Source organism: Vipera berus (assembly GCF_964194415.1).
Source record: "Vipera berus genome assembly, chromosome: 7".
NCBI classification, from domain to species: Eukaryota; Metazoa; Chordata; class Lepidosauria; order Squamata; family Viperidae; genus Vipera; species Vipera berus.
The window spans coordinates 27,275,792-27,293,006 of NC_138209.1; the positions used below are offsets into that span (position 1 = coordinate 27,275,792).

The 17,215-nt window shown below is 39.1% G+C and overlaps 1 protein-coding gene across 2 annotated transcripts in view; it reads left to right on the top strand.

The window, feature by feature from the left end:
• Positions 1-17,215, top strand: part of GATB (glutamyl-tRNA amidotransferase subunit B) — a gene marked incomplete at its 5' end in the record, with an annotated part of 43,103 nt that overhangs the window by 11,942 nt on the left and 13,946 nt on the right. The window contains 6 exons of one of the 2 annotated variants that reach the window (XM_081332074.1): positions 252-450; positions 1,321-1,443; positions 7,517-7,630; positions 9,525-9,609; positions 12,886-12,930; positions 13,967-14,156. In XM_081332074.1, coding sequence (XP_081188200.1) covers positions 252-450; positions 1,321-1,443; positions 7,517-7,630; positions 9,525-9,609; positions 12,886-12,930; positions 13,967-14,156 — 756 coding nt within the window. The remainder of the gene's footprint in view (positions 1-251; positions 451-1,320; positions 1,444-7,516; positions 7,631-9,524; positions 9,610-12,885; positions 12,931-13,966; positions 14,157-17,215) is intronic. The other variant, XM_081332075.1, reaches the window with a different exon arrangement.

Below are 17,215 nucleotides of genomic sequence, written 5' to 3' on the forward strand. Positions count from 1 at the left end.
AATATTAACATTCAAGCATTAGCAGAAGTTGAAATTTTGTTATTCAGTATCACTCATATTGTGTTTTTATTTTTTAATCTTTTCAGTAAGAAGTGCCTTGAGGGAAGGGTGGTGGTCAGAATGGAAAGATTACATGCAGCTTACCATGTGTATATCACTTGGTGTTAATGGTTAACAAGAAAGCTGGATCTCTGTGTTAAAAGACACAGCTTTCATTTGAAAGGAACTATCTGTTAACCTTCTAAATGCAGGCTGGATATCAGATCACTCAGCATAGGATTCCCATTGCAGTGAATGGCTGCTTACAATACTTTATGCAAGTGGGTAAAAATCAAAATGAAATTGTAAGCAAGGCTGTGAGGATCAAGCAAATACAGTTGGAGCAAGACAGTGGAAAGAGCCTTCATGATGATTTTAGAAACGAAACACTGGTTGACCTCAACAGAGCAGGTATGTTTGGAACATTTTTATGCATGTAACTATTGCAACAAGTATTTATATGTTTTCAACTGAATGCAAATTCTCAAAATAACTGGATTTGAAGTCAGGTTCTTGAAGTTTCAAAGAAACACTTAACTATATCAGCTATACGTAAGAAGTCTAAAGAAACTCACTTATGTCTTGTAAAAAAAATTGGAAGCATGGCCTCCCATTTCATTTTCTATTTATACACAAACATAGATGCTTTTCTGGGAGCCTGAATTTCCAGGCTGGAAAATAATGGAACCCAGATGGAAAAATATTTAACCGTTTAAATTTAACTGAATAATTAAATGACCAATTAGAATTTTTGATGGCATTTTCCAAATGAAGGCAGTCCCTTTGATCAGGCTGTCTTGGAATACCTATGGGTATCATCAGGTGGGAAAATCATATATCATCAAGATGTCTGAGCACAAAAATCTTCACTTTTCTTCCTACACAGAGATCTGTTTGCTATATCAGGTGTTCAGGGACCAGAAGACTTGCCAGAGACAGGATATTTCCTATAGATCTGTCGATGCTACATTTCAAAGCCAGAGGCCACATTCCTCTGTTTGCTACCAAATTTGCAGGACACTCTTTTACAGCTAGTTATGAGCATCCTGCATTTCTCTTGGGGGACTTTAGATATAGTTTCTTTTTTTATATATTAGTGAGATGTGAATTTACGTAAGACAGAATGACAGTTCTGTTGCTGTATGAATTTTGACAGTGATTAAATAATAAATGATTCTGAATTGCCTTGCATAAAACCTACAGCGGTTTCAACTATGCTCAACTGAACTGATACAGTGAGATGAAAAAGCTGCTGTTTTATCCTTCCTCTGTCTCTGGTAGGGATCGGCCTCATGGAGCTTGTCATGGAACCAGATATGTGTTGTGGAGAAGAGGCTGCGGCAGCGGTGAGAGAACTTCAGCTCATCCTGCAGGCTCTCGGGAGCAGCCAGGCAAACATGGCAGGTAGGGGACCTGCAGAGCATATTTATCTTTCCTCAGCTGTGATTTTCTACAAGAAAGGCTCTTTCACAGCATCTTTCTTTGCCATGCAGCTACTAATCATTTGGGCTGCCTTTTGTTGGAGTTTTTCTCTTCTTCATAAAATTTTCTGATGCTGTATGTGGTACTCCTACCTTTGGTAACTTGGAGACATCAGGGCTTCTGATTCAGCTCAGACACTTCTATACTGTCAGCCTTTTGAAACTGTGCACAACAAACAGAAGTGGGAGCAAAATGATTGATGGCTCCCAGGCAGTTTTTTCTTTTGCTTCCACATTAGCTGCTCAAAATGCAAATTCTTTGGGACCATACTAATTGTAACCTGACTAATAATTTCTAGTTTTACACTGCTAGTTGCAAGAGATTCTGGGGATGTTGCAAAATGGAAATATTTAAGATTCAACTTCAAGTACATGTCTGATTGCAAGTTGGTTCATATTTTTATTGAATACTTTATTTTTAGGAAACAAAGCCTGGGTTTTGCCCAAATGATAAAATTTTCAGCACTCCCCTCCCCATTTCCTGCTATGCTGCTTGATTGTGGTGAAGGTGGAAGCTGGTACTGGAAAGGATGAATAAGGAATATCAGGAACACACACCAAAATGCTACACTTCCATCAGGATAATGCCAACTGCCCAGCTAAAGCACTTATGTGCTTATATCAGGCAACAGGGATATAGGAATTTGATGTGGGTGGATTGTTGCTTTAGTGACAAAAGTAAAAGCATCATTCGTGGTGTACAATATATGAATGATATAACAAGAATAAGCACTTCTTTATTTTACTAAGAAAATCGCATGGATAGATTTAATAAAGTGATTGTCGATATACTGTAGTGCCAGATGATGGGCCCATCAAGTCAGATGCTGGCAGAGGAAGAAATGACAATCTAATAGTGTTTATGATGTGGCTAGATTAAAGTAGCTGATATTGTCTTGCTGGAAATGACAATCAAAAGCTGCAGAAAAGGAATTGCAGTGGAAATATGGAACATAAGGATAAACATACAAAAGATCATCACAGTAAAAGATGAAATAAATCAACCTATTGACATATTCAGTATCAGCAAATAGAAATAGACTAGAATTGGACACTTTCAGGCAGAAGATCACACTGCTTACTGTTGAGGGACTGAAAAAAGAAATTGATTAAAATAACTAATGATAAGTACAACAATCTTAAATCCTTGGAATTGACAGAGAAGACAGTGGCATGGTCAATAACTTTTGTTGTTTAGGATAAAGAATTAGGACCCAGATTGTTGGGGGCAATTAAGCTGACTTTGTAATAATGCCGCTTGGGGGGTGTATGAAAGCCCTAATAAGCAGGCATATACATAGAATGAAGGCTACTGCTAAGCTTGTAAGCCGCCCTGAGTCTTCGGAGAAGGGCGGGATATAAATGGAATTAAAATAATAAAAAATAAATAAATAAAGAACAAGCATGCTGCAAACTAGCATTTGATAGGATAGCCATGAAAGCCTTGGAAAACGTAATTAGATGCTGTGAGATATTCTGATAGCTACAAAGAATCTGTAATAGTCTATGATTTGAAAGTAGCATTTTGAAGAAGTAGCATAAAAAATGTATTAATTGCTTTGAACGCCAGTGTTGCAGAAGACTAGTAAATACCATAGATAGCCAAGAAAATAAATGAATTGCAGAAGAAAATACATTTGAAGCACAAAATAATCAGGCTCAAATTATCATATCTGTCAGGACCCACCCCAATCTACGTCTCAGGAAAACAAAAACTCTTGGAGTCAGTTCTAGTCCAAAAGGAATTTTTACTAGGACATGTTTGGTTGTGGAAATACAAGACAGGACCTGGTATTGTTTTACAGATTGAAACTTTATAAAGAGTTCCCGGTTCAACCCCCCTTCCCTCAACCCCATTTGGTCAGCCCCCCATCATTACTTCGTGTCATCCCTTTCGTGGGAAAAAGGGGACTTCAGATCTTTTACGGTTATTGCCTTCTTCCTTTACAGATTCAAATGGAGACACAGGCCAGATGCCGCCTTCTCTAGCCCTCCCCTTTGTTCCCCCAGTTCAAAAGGTTTCCCTTGGTCTTTGAAATAACCTAAGGCAGGCTGAATCCACATCCGCTCCCCCTTCCTCGGGAGATGGCAGAATCCGGGGGGGGGGGGGATAATGTTTTAAACATACATTTATGAATGTGATATAAATAGATTCTGACAATATCTGGGCACAAGATGAGAAAATCCAGCTCCTTTTAACAGTCCATAATGCTGGGCAATATGGAAGAAAAAAGAAGAGCACAACCAGCAGCAAAGTAGATGGATTAAAGTAGTGAGAGGCCAGGCTTAGTGACGTTCTGGGAAGTCTTGTCTGTGTGGCCAGTAAGAACTGTCACTGACTTTACAATGCATAATCAATAATGGGAGGATCATTCTAGAATAATTATGTTTATTGATGGAGGCAGAGAGTTTTTTCTGTCAGACCTTTTTATTCAATTTAGTCTTATTTATTTATCAAATGTCTACACTGCTGATAAGATAAGATAACCTTTATTGTCATTTTTTTTTACTGTGGGCACAGTGGCACACATCAAAAATGAAATTTAGTTGCCCGCTCTCAAAGTGGAACACATACATGACACACACCTAACCATACTATATACACATATTCATAGACCCACACCCCTACATATACATAACATATGAATATTAAATACTGTCCATCTTGAATATATAACAGAAGGAGGAAGCTTGAGAGTTCACAAGGTTAATGCTATATGGAATGAAACTATGGCTGAATCTGGTTGTTCTGCTGCGGATACCACGAAGCCTCCTCCCAGAAGGTAACAAGGAAAACAGGTCGTGAAGAGGATGTGTAGTGTCCCAGATAATCTTACGGACCCTGCTCAAGCAACGCTTCTGTGCTATGTCCTGGATGGGAGAGAGGGAGGGAACTGCCAATGATCTTTTCGGCCATCCTCACTGCTCTCTGCACCACCTTCCTGTCTGAAGCAGTGATGCTTCCAAACCAGACTGTGATGCTGTATGACAGGATGCTCTCGATCATTCCCCTGTAGAAAGTGGTCAGGACAGGGGGAAGAAGATGTGCTTTTCTCATGCGATGCAGAAAATGCAGGCGCTGCTGTGCCCACTTCACCAGTTTCTCACTGTTGAGCGACTAAGCCAGCCTACTCGTTAGCTGCACACCCAGGAATTTGATGCTGGTAACCATCTCCATAGGTGAATCATTAATGCACAGAGAGGTGTGGCTATGCCTGCCTTTTCTGAAATCGACAATGATCTCTTTGGTTTTTCTGGTATTTAAAACTAGGCTGTTTTCCTTACACCAGTTCAGTAACCCCTCAACCTCCTTGTGGTAAGCTTCCACCTTGTCATCACTTATCTTACATAAGTAACTCTGGGAAGTTTCCAAATGGTTTTGGTCATTTTTCTTGAGCAATAGTAAAGAAGTAAAAAACAACGGAAAGGCAATACTGATATGTTAAGAAAGTGCCATCAAGGTAACGTACCACAGATTGAATGCTCATGTTTTCTTTTTTATAAATGGAATGTAATATGATGGTTATCTGTTGAGTAAATACTTGCTTCACTTTATGTAATAGTAACTTACAGCAAGTCGGGACGCGGTGGCTCAGTGGGTTAGGACACTGAGCTTGTCGATCAGAAGATTGGCAGTTTGGCGGGTCGAATCCCGAGTGCCGCGTAACAGAGTGAGCGCCTGTTACTCGTCCCAGCTTCTGCCAACCTAGCAGTTCGAAAGCATGTAAAAATGCAAGTAGAAAAATAGGGACCACTATGGTAACAGCGTTCCGTGCGCCTTTGGCGTCTAGTCATGCCGGCCACATGACCACGGAGACATCCTCGGACAAGCGCTGGCTCTTCGGCTTTGAAACGGAGATGAGCACCGGCCCCTAGAGTCGGAAACGACTAGCACGCATGTGCGGGGGAACCTTTACCTTTACCTTTTAACTTACAGCAAATAAGAACAGTCTTATTTGAAAAGCTTTCCCCTCTTATGCCCCCATTATTAGTACAGAATTATTGAGGAGATTTTATATTGCTTTATCAGTTTGACTTCTAGATTCTTAGAGGTTTGATCAGGAAGTATTGTATCTGCAAAAACAAAGAAGTATACATCTGAAAACAATTTTCTGGAGCCTGCCTCAAATAGATGTTTTAGTGCCTGATTGCTTTATCAGTTTATGTGGAAATCTGTATTCGCGTTTGGCTGTTTGAAAGGGTTTTCACTTGTATTTGTTGCAAAGATTGTAAGTCCTTGAGGGGGAAAATGGGTTTTTCTCACCTGTCCTTGAGCTATAAATTTTCAAGGACACTTGAGTAAATCTGTTTGGACTGCTGTTGGCTTTGTGATAGAATTCTACCAGGGCTTCCAATCATAGTTTCATACAATCAGAATCCTTGACAAAGCCTTCTTTAGACTTGTAGCTTAGATGTTTCACTTTTTGTCCTCTGGATATTTGTTTAGAACTTTTTTTATATTTATTTATTTTATTTATTTAATTAAATTTCTATACCGCCCTTCTCCCGAAGGACTCAGGGCGGTGAACAGGGCATATCTTAAAACTACAAAAATACAAAAGTTAAAAAAGAATTAAATTATTGCCCACAATAAAAACAATAAAAACAATATATAATTGAGGATACGGATCAAATAATGTTTATTAGTAAATTTACAACAAAAATGAAATGTACATCCAAGGTAAACATGCAATATAAGTTTTACAGTAGTATTTGCAGCAATGTGTAGATGCACAGAGAGAGGTGCAAAATTTAGTAACACTCCAGATAGCAATCAGGCAACTTATAACAGTAATGAAGCTCACTGCTTGGAACTCTTAGAACAGAATAAATCAGTAAGAGTACGAATTCTTTTAAAATGGGCAATAAAACATTATATGAGTCAATTTCAACAATGCCTGTCCTGTACAGGGTAATAGTCTCTGTAAAACAAGCATGCTGTAAAATCTGACAGAGTGTCACAGGGGGCAACCTGTCAAACTTTGCCAAAGAAAAGCCCCATTGATTTTTCATAGTGGTTATATTAGAAAGATAGGAAGCTGGTTACAGTTTATTGGATTGTTGATTAGGAGAACATCTTCAGAGCAACATCTGAGAAAAATAGGTACAGTGTAGCTCAGTGCTTATGCAGCAATTTTCATATTTTTTCCTTTCATGTAGTTTTGTATCTAAGCTACAAAAACGTAACAATTTTCAGAGTCTTTGTAACATGACTATATGACAAATATTATACTACTGTGAAGCAAAATTTATTTTGTTCCCAAAGTCATGAAGTTTTTCTCAACTGATTGTGGAGCTTTAAAACAATGATTTGTGCATAAAAGTTAAACCACTTGGGAGCACTCCCCATCAATGCCTTAAGGTGTGTACAGATGCCATGGAGAGAGAGATGCACATATTGCTGTTTGAAAAAAGTCTCCAGGAATGCTATTGGAGTGTATTTCATTTGAAAAAAGTGTAATAATTTCTTTAAGGTATTGTTGTTAGCTGCGAAGTCATGTCTGACCCATCGCGACCCTATGGACAACGTTCCTCCAGACCTTCCTGTCCTCTACCATCTTCTGGAGTCCATTTAAGCTCATGCCTACTGCTTCAGTGACTCCATCCAGCCACCTCATTCTCTGTCGTCCCCTTCTTCTATTGCCCTCAATCTTTCCCAGCACTAGGCTCTTCTCCAGTGAGTCCTTCCTTTTCTTTAGGTGGCCAAAGTATTTGAGTTTTAAGGTATATATCCTTAGAATTTTAGACTAGACCTAGGAAGTGGAGACCGTGTGGTCCTTGAGTATTTTCTCAACTGCAGCTCTCTGATCAAATGTCCAATGATAGTGTATTTTGGGATTGTAGCTTAGCAATAGCTGAAGGGCCACAGTTTCCTCTGGAGAGCCTAAGGAAATACAAGCCTTGGATAATCATCATATAATCTTTTATGGCAATTTTGCAAAAAAAAATAATTTGCAAGCGGTATGAGTTTATTCAACTACTGATATTTTTTTCAGAGGGCCAGTTGAGAGTAGATGCAAATGTATCTATACATCGTCCTGGCCAACTTTATGGAATAAGGACTGAAGTGAAGAATATCAACAGTGCTCGATTTCTCGCAAAGGCAATAGGTAAATAAAATTTTTCTTCCTAACTGAAATCCTAGAAATTTGAAATTTTGTACCCAACAAAATTTGTTTGTAGAATTAGGCAGTTAATACTGATACAAATCTATTAAGTCTTTAAACTGCATATACAGATTCCCCATCTGTGTCATGTTGATGTAGAATGTAAAGTTAATTTACATTATAGATAGTCCTTGACTTACGACCAGTTGTTTCATTCCTGTCCTCCAGCACAGAGGTTCCTTTCCACGCATGGAGGAATGCTGCTTCCTTCCTGTGCCAGGCAGTTCTTTTGTGCCACTGCTTAAAGATCCACGCAGTTGCTTACTAACCAGATGTGGGAGAGCCAGGATTGTGGTCATTGAATGAAGCAGTGAGGTGGGCATCTTGACTAATGACCGCTTTGCTCAACAATTGAGATTCTGATACCGACTGTAGTCATAAGTCAAGGGCTATCTGTACTTTTCATCCCATAAAACTATTAGGAAATGGTTACTGATACAGTCTTGAACTCCCAGTTTGAAGCAGTGGAAAAATTTTGACAGATGGTTGGGGGGAGAATGATATTGCTATCTATTCTTGCCCTGTGAACCGCCCTGAGTCCTCAGGGAGAAGGGCGGTATAGAAATATTATTAAATTAAATTAAATTAAATCTTTCCTTTCAAGAAATTACTCTTACATCATTGCTGTAAATATACCTTACAGGTAAATATACCTACTGATTTTATTTATTCTTTTCTAATTTTTTTTTGTTATTTTAAAGAACCTACAGCAAACTCATACCATAGGTGTGCATTAATAATGTAAAGTCATATTACAAAGCTGAGTTTATGATTGTTATTTTTATTAATAGAGCTTCTTCTTCAACAGGAAATTTTAAATCTTATTAAGATTTATATATCTTCTCAAGAATCTCAGCTAGATGATGCCACAACTTTCTATAAGCATTCCAGATTTCTAATGTCTATGGTGCCCAGAGTTGCTGTGTCAGGGAGATGGGCAGCATAAAAAACAAACAAATTAATAAAATTTCTGATGATTTTCATTGTTAGGCCCACTGCCATTGGAAACCACTCTGGCTTTCTACCCTATTTCTCTCTTCTACATAACGAAGAAGCTCAACGCCAAGTTTATTTTCTTTGATTGCAAAGCCAGCCACATCTCCTTCAATAATTCTGCTTGCAATATCTTTGCATGCCAAAGTTTACTGACTGGTTGCATAATCATGCTTCAACATCTGCTAGTATTTCTGGCTCTGTGGGAGAAGAGAATTATTGGAGGAAGCAAAGGAAGTGAGAAGCAAAAAAAAAAGTGGGAGAGCTCCCAACAAGCAACATAGAAGATGCATAACCTAGAAAAGATGGAAATTCCCTTCTGCTGCCTGCTGTCTTGAGTCAGGAGGGGAGCATACAGAGAAGCCAGAAAGAAAGAAGAGACGTCATCCCTTCAGCCAAAGACGAGATGGAGATTCCTCCATCCTAATTTCCTCAGTCAGAAAGAAAAGGGGAAGGGGAAGATCCAACTGAGAATAAAACCAGAAGGAAGGAACAGGCAAACTGACCTATTATGGTCACCCCAAACAAGCAGGAGACAGAGGTAGAAGCCTCTTACACATACAGACACAGAATGGCCAAATAAAAGCCTAAGAAGTAAAGGTGTTACAAGAATGTCTAAGCAATCTGAATCCATATCATGGAGGAATTAAAGAATAGGCTTATATTCTCAATGAAATTCCCTAAGTGTGCCTATATATCTCACAGCAATATAGCTTCGTATATCTCTTTTGCTAATCATCATCATGATTTTAATCAGACTTAAAAACCATTTTTGCTTGGGCTGTTAGAGAGAAATAGGTGAGTATGCAACAGCTAACCTAGACTGTTTCTTTCTTTCTTCAAGACTATGAAATACACAGGCAGATTGAGGAGTTGGAGAATGGAGGAACCATTCTAAATGAAACTAGAGCCTTTGACTATAAGCTTGGGTAAGAGCTTTCCTTCCACTTTGGTATTTGTGGAGAGTGTTTATAACTTACCCAACCATAAGTACATAGAAGAAATCAAAAGAAAATTACAATCTGGGAGGAGTTTGATCCTGTGACTCCAGAGGGACAGGATTATGGGGAGGTTGAGCTCCACCACATGTTTATTGGACCCATGCCCTTCCTGGCTGGTTTAGGCGGCTCGGGAGGGGACACGAGGCTGGTTCCAGGCGGTTATATCTGCGTCTTTGAGTGAGGGTAGTTTCCCCACCGTCTTGAAGGAGGCGGTGGTGAGACCTCTCCTCAGGAAGCCTGCCTTGGACCCAGCTGTGTTAAATAACTTTCGTCCGGTCTCCAACCTTCGCTTTCTTGCGAAGGTTGTTGAGAGTGTGGTGGCGCATCAGCTCCCTCTGGTTCTGGATGAAGCGGATTATCTAGACCCATACCAATCGGGTTTCAGACCTGGGTACAGCACAGAGACGGCATTGGTCGCTCTGGTGAATCATCTTTGGGGGCCCTGGGACAGGGGATATTCCTCTGTCCTAGTCCTATTAGACCTCTCAGCGGCTTTCGATACCATCGACCATGGTATCCTGCTGCAGCGTCTCAGGGGATTGGGAGTGGGAGGCACGGTTTTTCAGTGGTTCTCCTATCTCCTGGGACGTTCGCAGTCGGTGTTGGCAGGGGGGCAGAGGTCGACCTCGAGGCCTCTCGCTTGTGGAGTTCCTCAGGGGTCGGTCCTCTCGCCTCTCCTGTTCAACATCTACATGAAACCGCTGGGTGAGATCATTCGTGGTTTTGGAGTTGGGTATCAGTATGCTGATGATACCCAGCTTTTTATTTCGACCCCAAACCACCCCAGTGATGCCCTCGACGTGATGTCCCGTTGCCTGGAAGCGGTTCGGGTCTGGATGGGGAGGAACAGGCTTCAACTCAACCCTGACAAGACTGAGTGGCTGTGCGTACCGGCATCTCGGGATATTCAGAACATTCCATCTCTTTCTATGGGGGGTGAGTTATTACCCCCCGTAGATAGGGCTCGCAACTTGGGAGTCCTCCTAGATTCACAGCTTTCTTTGGAAGACCACATAATAACTGTGACTAGGGGGGCCTTCGCCCAGGTTCGTCTGGTGCGCCAGTTGCGGCCCTATCTAGACCGGGATGCCCTGCATACAGTCACTCATGCGCTCGTGACCTCTCGTTTAGACTACTGCAATGCTCTCTACATGGGGCTGCCCTTGAGGACCACTCGGAGGCTCCAACTGGTACAGAATGCAGCCGCAAGAGTTGTGTTGGGAGTCTCCCGATACTCCCATGTTACACCTCTGCTCCGTGAGCTGCATTGGCTCCCAGTTGTCTTCCGGGTGAGATTCAAGGTTCTGGTAATGGTTTTCAAGGCCCTACATGGCATGGGTCCGGAGTACCTTAGGGAACACCTGCTGCCGGCGTCAACTTCCCTCCGCCCTGTGCACTCCCACAGAGAGGGCCTCCTCAGGGTGCCACCGGTCAGAGAATGTCGTCTGGTGGCCCCCAGGGGGAGGTCCTTCTCTGTGGGCACCCCGGATTTATGGAATCGTTTGCCGGTTGAGCTCCGGATGGCACCCGACCTTCGCTCCTTCCGACGCGATCTGAAGACTTATTTGTTTGAACAAGCCAGCCTGGCCTGATGGGGGATGGGTTTGGATTTTATTGTTGTTTTAAATGTATTTTAACCTATTGTTATAACTTGGGCATTTCGTTTAATTCTTTCTTAACTTTTGTATTTTTGTATTTTTATATGTTTGCCCTGTTCACCGCCCTGAGTCCTTCGGGAGAAGGGCGGTATACAAATAAAATTATTATTATTATTATTATTATTATTATTATTATTATTATTATTATTATTATTATTATTATTATTATTATTATTATTATTATTATTATTATTATTATTATAATATTAATAATAATAATAATAATAATAATAATAATAATAATAATAATAATAATAATAATATCATCTGAAAGCAGAAGCAGAATTATTAGCTACCTAGCATTCTTGTACTTCTTAAAAATGTGTACCTTTTGCCTGTTGACAAACCTTTAGGCTTGTGATCATCTGCCATTTTAAAGTCCTCTATACAGTTTCACCCTGTGCTAGTCTGGCTTTAGGTAGCTATTCCATCTCTGGGATTTGGCTGCTCACACCACTGAAAGTTACTTAAAATAAGGTGTTTATTATTTAAATTAATGTGCTGTCTCAATGGTAGTTCTTTGGATGGAAACTAATCAAGGAGAAAAGCAACCTAGAACTAAGAAATTTCCTGACAGCTAGAACATTTTGCCTCCAGAAATTGTGAATGCTCCAACACTGGAAGTTTTTAAGAGATTGGACAACCATTTGTCTGTGTAGGGTTTCCTGCCTAAGCAGGGGGTTGGATTAGAAGACCTCCAAGGTCCCTTCCAACTCCTATTCTGTTGTGTTCTATTCTATTCTATTCTTTAAATTTGAGTTATGATACAGTCAAGACTTTTTTTACTTAGGTCAGGACAGTATTCAACCATAGTTGGTTATACAAGTTTACATAGAAGAAGATTTTTTTTTATTTCATATGGTATACATTTGTTAGGAAGATCTACACTCTTATGATACAGGTGAATTGCTAGTTTGTTCAGTTTCGTGCTTGCACGCTTCACGTTGTGCCATGGGGGAGGTGAACTGGCTTGCACCAGCTGACTAGCAGCGGTTGGCTTGATGATACCTTCAGGGTCTCCTGCTGATCTCGCCTCGCGTTTGGGCGGGCTTAGCACCGGCTCCCATTTTCCTTGTGCAGCAAGCCTTTCCCAATGGAAATAATGGTTTCAAATTGCTGGTTGGGCAGGGCATGAGCAAAATGTAATGAGCTAAATGTGCTCACCCCATCCGGCAGTGCTACTGGAGCTCTAACCGCCAGAGTGTTGACCATTTCTGGCTGGCAGGTCCAGCTTCCTTAGGCCACTATGCCACTACGCCTCTACGAAAGAATTATAAATGAATATGCTTCTTCCGTCTGGAGACAGAAGAAGATAGAAACCACCAAGTAAGCACAACATATTCATTTACAATTAGTTGCTGTGGCCTTTAAATAATCAACTCATGCCTTTAAGGATTTTATGGCAAAAGAAACCATCCAGGTCACATGATATTAAACATTGTGATAAGAATATGTGAAAGCTCTTAATGTGAGGTAGAATCACTTACGTAACTATCAGGTTTGCTAAATCCAGTTCTTATAATTGCTTTTTTTTCTGATTTTATAGACGCACTGTGCCAATGAGGGACAAAGAAGGAAAACAAGATTATCGGTAATTTTATTTATGTTTTGTTGCATTCAGGCAAATATATGTATGATAAGTTATGATTTTTCCACCCATTCAATTCCTTTCTTCACCTTAAATACCTTCTGAGGTTCGGGAACTCTCCTGAATGAAGGATGCTGTGATATGTAAGATTTGAAGAAAAAAGTGTTAGATTTGAAAATAGGCAGAAGCTTCCTGCTTGCAGGGACTCTTCCATTCAATTTTCTGAAATCCCACTTTATTTTCCCGCCCTATTTTCCAAGCACTTTACAGGGTTAGGGTTAGGGTTAGGAGAGAAATAGCATGAGAAGTTGAATTTCTCCATCTCTTCCATGTCATAATTCTGTGAATCAAACATAGTTATTAAGTATGACTACTACAATTGCTATTGTTATTTCATTGCTTGTGCATCTCACTTGCAGAGATATATAAAGCTTGAATTAAGTTTGCAAATCCATCATTTGGTTCTGCAAGGCTGAAACTAGGGTTTAATCGCTATATTTTCTTGACATCTTGAATCAGTGTCCTCTTCCATAAAGCCTTTGTCCTTTGATACTGTCACTCACTTTACTTAGCAGGGCACCTCACCAAAGATGGCAACTGGACTCTTAGCACAACTTCCTTTTTTCATTAAATCTACAGTTTCATAACAAGGGGGGTTTGAATCCACATGAAGTGTTCTTAACAACTTCATCTCAGTCTTCACCAAAGTATGTTGCCAGCTGAATAACCAATCCCATTTGGCATGGGATGAGTAGCATCTGTATTTTATTGCTTTTCTGGAGGAATATAAAACCATTTGAATGGTAGACATTTAAAAGCTAATGACTTTCAGAAGGCAGTTACATCTTATAAATTGGTGTTTATCTGTTCCTGCTCAGAAGATTGTTCTCAGCCTTGACTTCCTTGTGTGTGTATGATTGGTTGTATTGTCAGTTTGTTCTTATGTAGAGCCTCAATTTAGCCATGTGCTTTTCTGTATAGCAAATTTAATTTAAAAAAAAATCAAAATAAATGTTCTTTTGTTGTTGTTTTCCTCCAGGTTCATGCCTGAGCCAAATCTTCCTCCATTGATTCTTTATGATGCTAAATCCTTGCCTACTCATATAAATGACCAGCAAGTAATAAATATTGATTGTATTCGGGAGAGGCTTCCAGACCTCCCTAGCGTCAAAAGAGCAAAGTTTGTTGAACGTTATGGGATTCAGACTCAACACAGCTTTATCTTACAGGTAATGCTATTGATCAAATGATCAAGTAAATTAAAGAGTGTAAAAGTTTCACTGTTTCATTAAATAGTTTTAAATCTCATAATGTAACCTTCTCTGATAGGTTTCAGGCTTTTGAAATCTTATATCATTGTAAACTGAATACATATGACAGATACCAACCACTTGAAGCCAGGATTAATATATTAATATTTCTGGTACAAAAAAATAGGTCATTGTCATCCATTCTGTTGAAATTTAGGTATGAGAACATCTCCGCCCCCAATTGTCTGGATACCCCGAGACACCCAAATAATCTAAATTCATCTGACTTGTGTGCTTTTCTAAATTGTATTAGAAAAGTACAGACATCAGGAGTTATATATTTTTTTCCCTTTGCTTTGACAGATTTCAAAGCACATATTATTAAATTTCCACTAGATATCCTAATTGCAATCAGCACTTGCTACAATACATCTTTCTTCCCCATCATATCCCATGTTGTTTATAAGGTTTTTAAAAATCAGCATAATTAGAGAGGTTAACAAGTCCTTGAAATTAGGGCAATACATAAATACTTGTATTAATTATATACTATATCCAGTAAGTCTATAATAAAAACAATGAAACAGTGGTGTAAACTTAATAAGTTGTGCGCTAAAGCTATGTAAGGAATGACCTACTGAGTACAAGTTGTTTTCAACTTATGACCACAATTGGGACCTGAATTTCTGTTGCTAAGCAAGGCAGTTGTTAAGTGAATCATGCCCAATTTTATGAACCTTTTTGCCATGATTTTAAGCAAATGTTTGCAGTTGGTAAGTGAATGATACAATCATGAAATCACTCTGGCTTCCCCAATTGACTTGGCTTGTTGAAAGCTGAGTGGGAAGGACACTGAAGCCATCATAAATTCATGCTAGTTGCCAAGCACCCAAATTTTGACCATGTGATCATGGGGATGCTGCTATGGTTGTACATCTGAGGACTATTTGTAAGTTACTTTTTTCAATGCCATTGCAACTTTGAATGGTCATTAAACTTGCCAGGAACTAATTAAAGATATGCAGGCAGGCAGGCAGGAAGGAAGAAAGATATGAGAGACAAAGAGGCACACAGAGAGAAAATGTGTATGTGTGTGTGTGTGTGTGTGTGTGTGTGTGTCTCCAGGGAATTAGGTGACCAAGTAGACAGATAAAATATCATGTGTCCATACCAATATAAATTTAGTGCATAATTTTCTTGACAGTAAAAAAAAGCTATATATTTTGCCAATTTACTGAACATAGCATTTTTTAAAGAAAAACTCATGTTTGAGAAGTATCCACAAGTTTCTACTTGCATCAGCACACCTATAAATGTAAAAGAAAACTTGATTTATATTACAACATTACAGTATTCTAAGACTTTCGTGATTTGCTTTAAAAAATGTAATAAGCCCAAAAGCAAATTTATAAATTTGAATGAACAGACTTTGTTTTGGTCACTGACTCATATAATATACAATTTTATTGCTAAAATTATCAATGCCAAAAAAGTACCGTATGTATTAAATTGCATAAATAAAATAAGTACATGCTGATAGTGAGATGATAGGGAGAAGAAACACAAAGGAAAACAAAACTAAAACAGTTCAGGAAATATTTACTCAGTAAGTAATATTCATTCACACTTAATACATTGAAAGCATAATGTTAACATCCCCAAAAGTTAGAATACCACTTTGATAAATTATTATATCTATAAAATGCCTTAATTAATGCAATACTTAAAACTAAAATGCTGGTCCAATGCACTAGAATTTTAAAAATTTGAAATTCTAAAATATTTAAAGTCAGAAGCTATTCAATAATGAGACATTTTATTTGAGTTCTTTGTTAAAATTATAAGAAGGTGCCCTTTTAGGCTTCCATGAATTCAATATGATGTGGTATATATGAGATCCTTAAATATTTTTTGTAACTAAATATGAAGTTCTAAAATGATCTATTTGGCATGTTGTCACACAGAATTCTGGTATTTCCTGGTAATTTTTGAAATCTTACTGTCAAAGTTTCAAATGAATGCTATCTGGGACATTCTGAATTTTTCACAAGGGGACTAGCAAAGTTCTATGGCTATCCATGTGCAGATACCAATGCCAAAGGACATGAATGTTTCTAATCCCTGTCCCCACATCAGAATATCTTCTGATGTCTGCCTTAAGGATTGCTTTGTCCTGGGACTCCTAAGCATGTCAAAATGAGAAAGGGTAAAAAAACCTCTATGATACTTCAGAAAATGGGCGGGGGGGGTGTACGCTAAACCAAGGGTCCCCAATCCCTGGTCTGTGGACCGGTATTGGGCCGCGGCATGCCCACAACCGGTCCGCACAATCAAGCAACGTCCCATCCGTGGGATGCAGGCAGCACACAAAACCGTGCACTCTCCAGTCTGTAGAAAAACCTCTCTCCACAGAACCGGTCCTTGGTGTCCAAGAGGTTGGGGACCTCTGTGCTAAATGACGCTTGCAGGAATTCTATATTGATCAATCATCTACACACATGAATTAGTCTTTATTGCTTGTATAGGCATATCCCATTCCCAAAATCAGTGGGTACATGTGACAGGAAATTAAGTTTTAACCAGACATTACATAGTTCCACCCAGGCCCTATTATCAACCTTGAAATTAAAAAAAATATATTTCTATGTTCTTTTGTTGTTGTAAATATTTGCATGTGGCTTAACATTTTTTATAACAGATAGAAGCTCCAGCAAAGCTAATCAGCACATTATGTACTTTGTTCTTCTCTCAAGATTCAGGTGCATATTTTAATTCACAATGTAAACATTTAGAACATGGGGGATTAATACTGAAATATTGTACAGGTAGTTCTCAACTTACAACCACAATTGAGCCCAAAATTTCTGTTGTTAAGTGAGACATTTATTAAGTGAATTTTGCCTGATTTTACGACCTTTCTTGCCACAGTTATAAAGTGAATCACTGCAGCTGATAAGTTAGTAATCTGGTTGTTAAGTGAATCTGGCTTCCCCACTGATTTTGCTTGTCAGAAGGTCGCAAAAGTGATCACATGACCT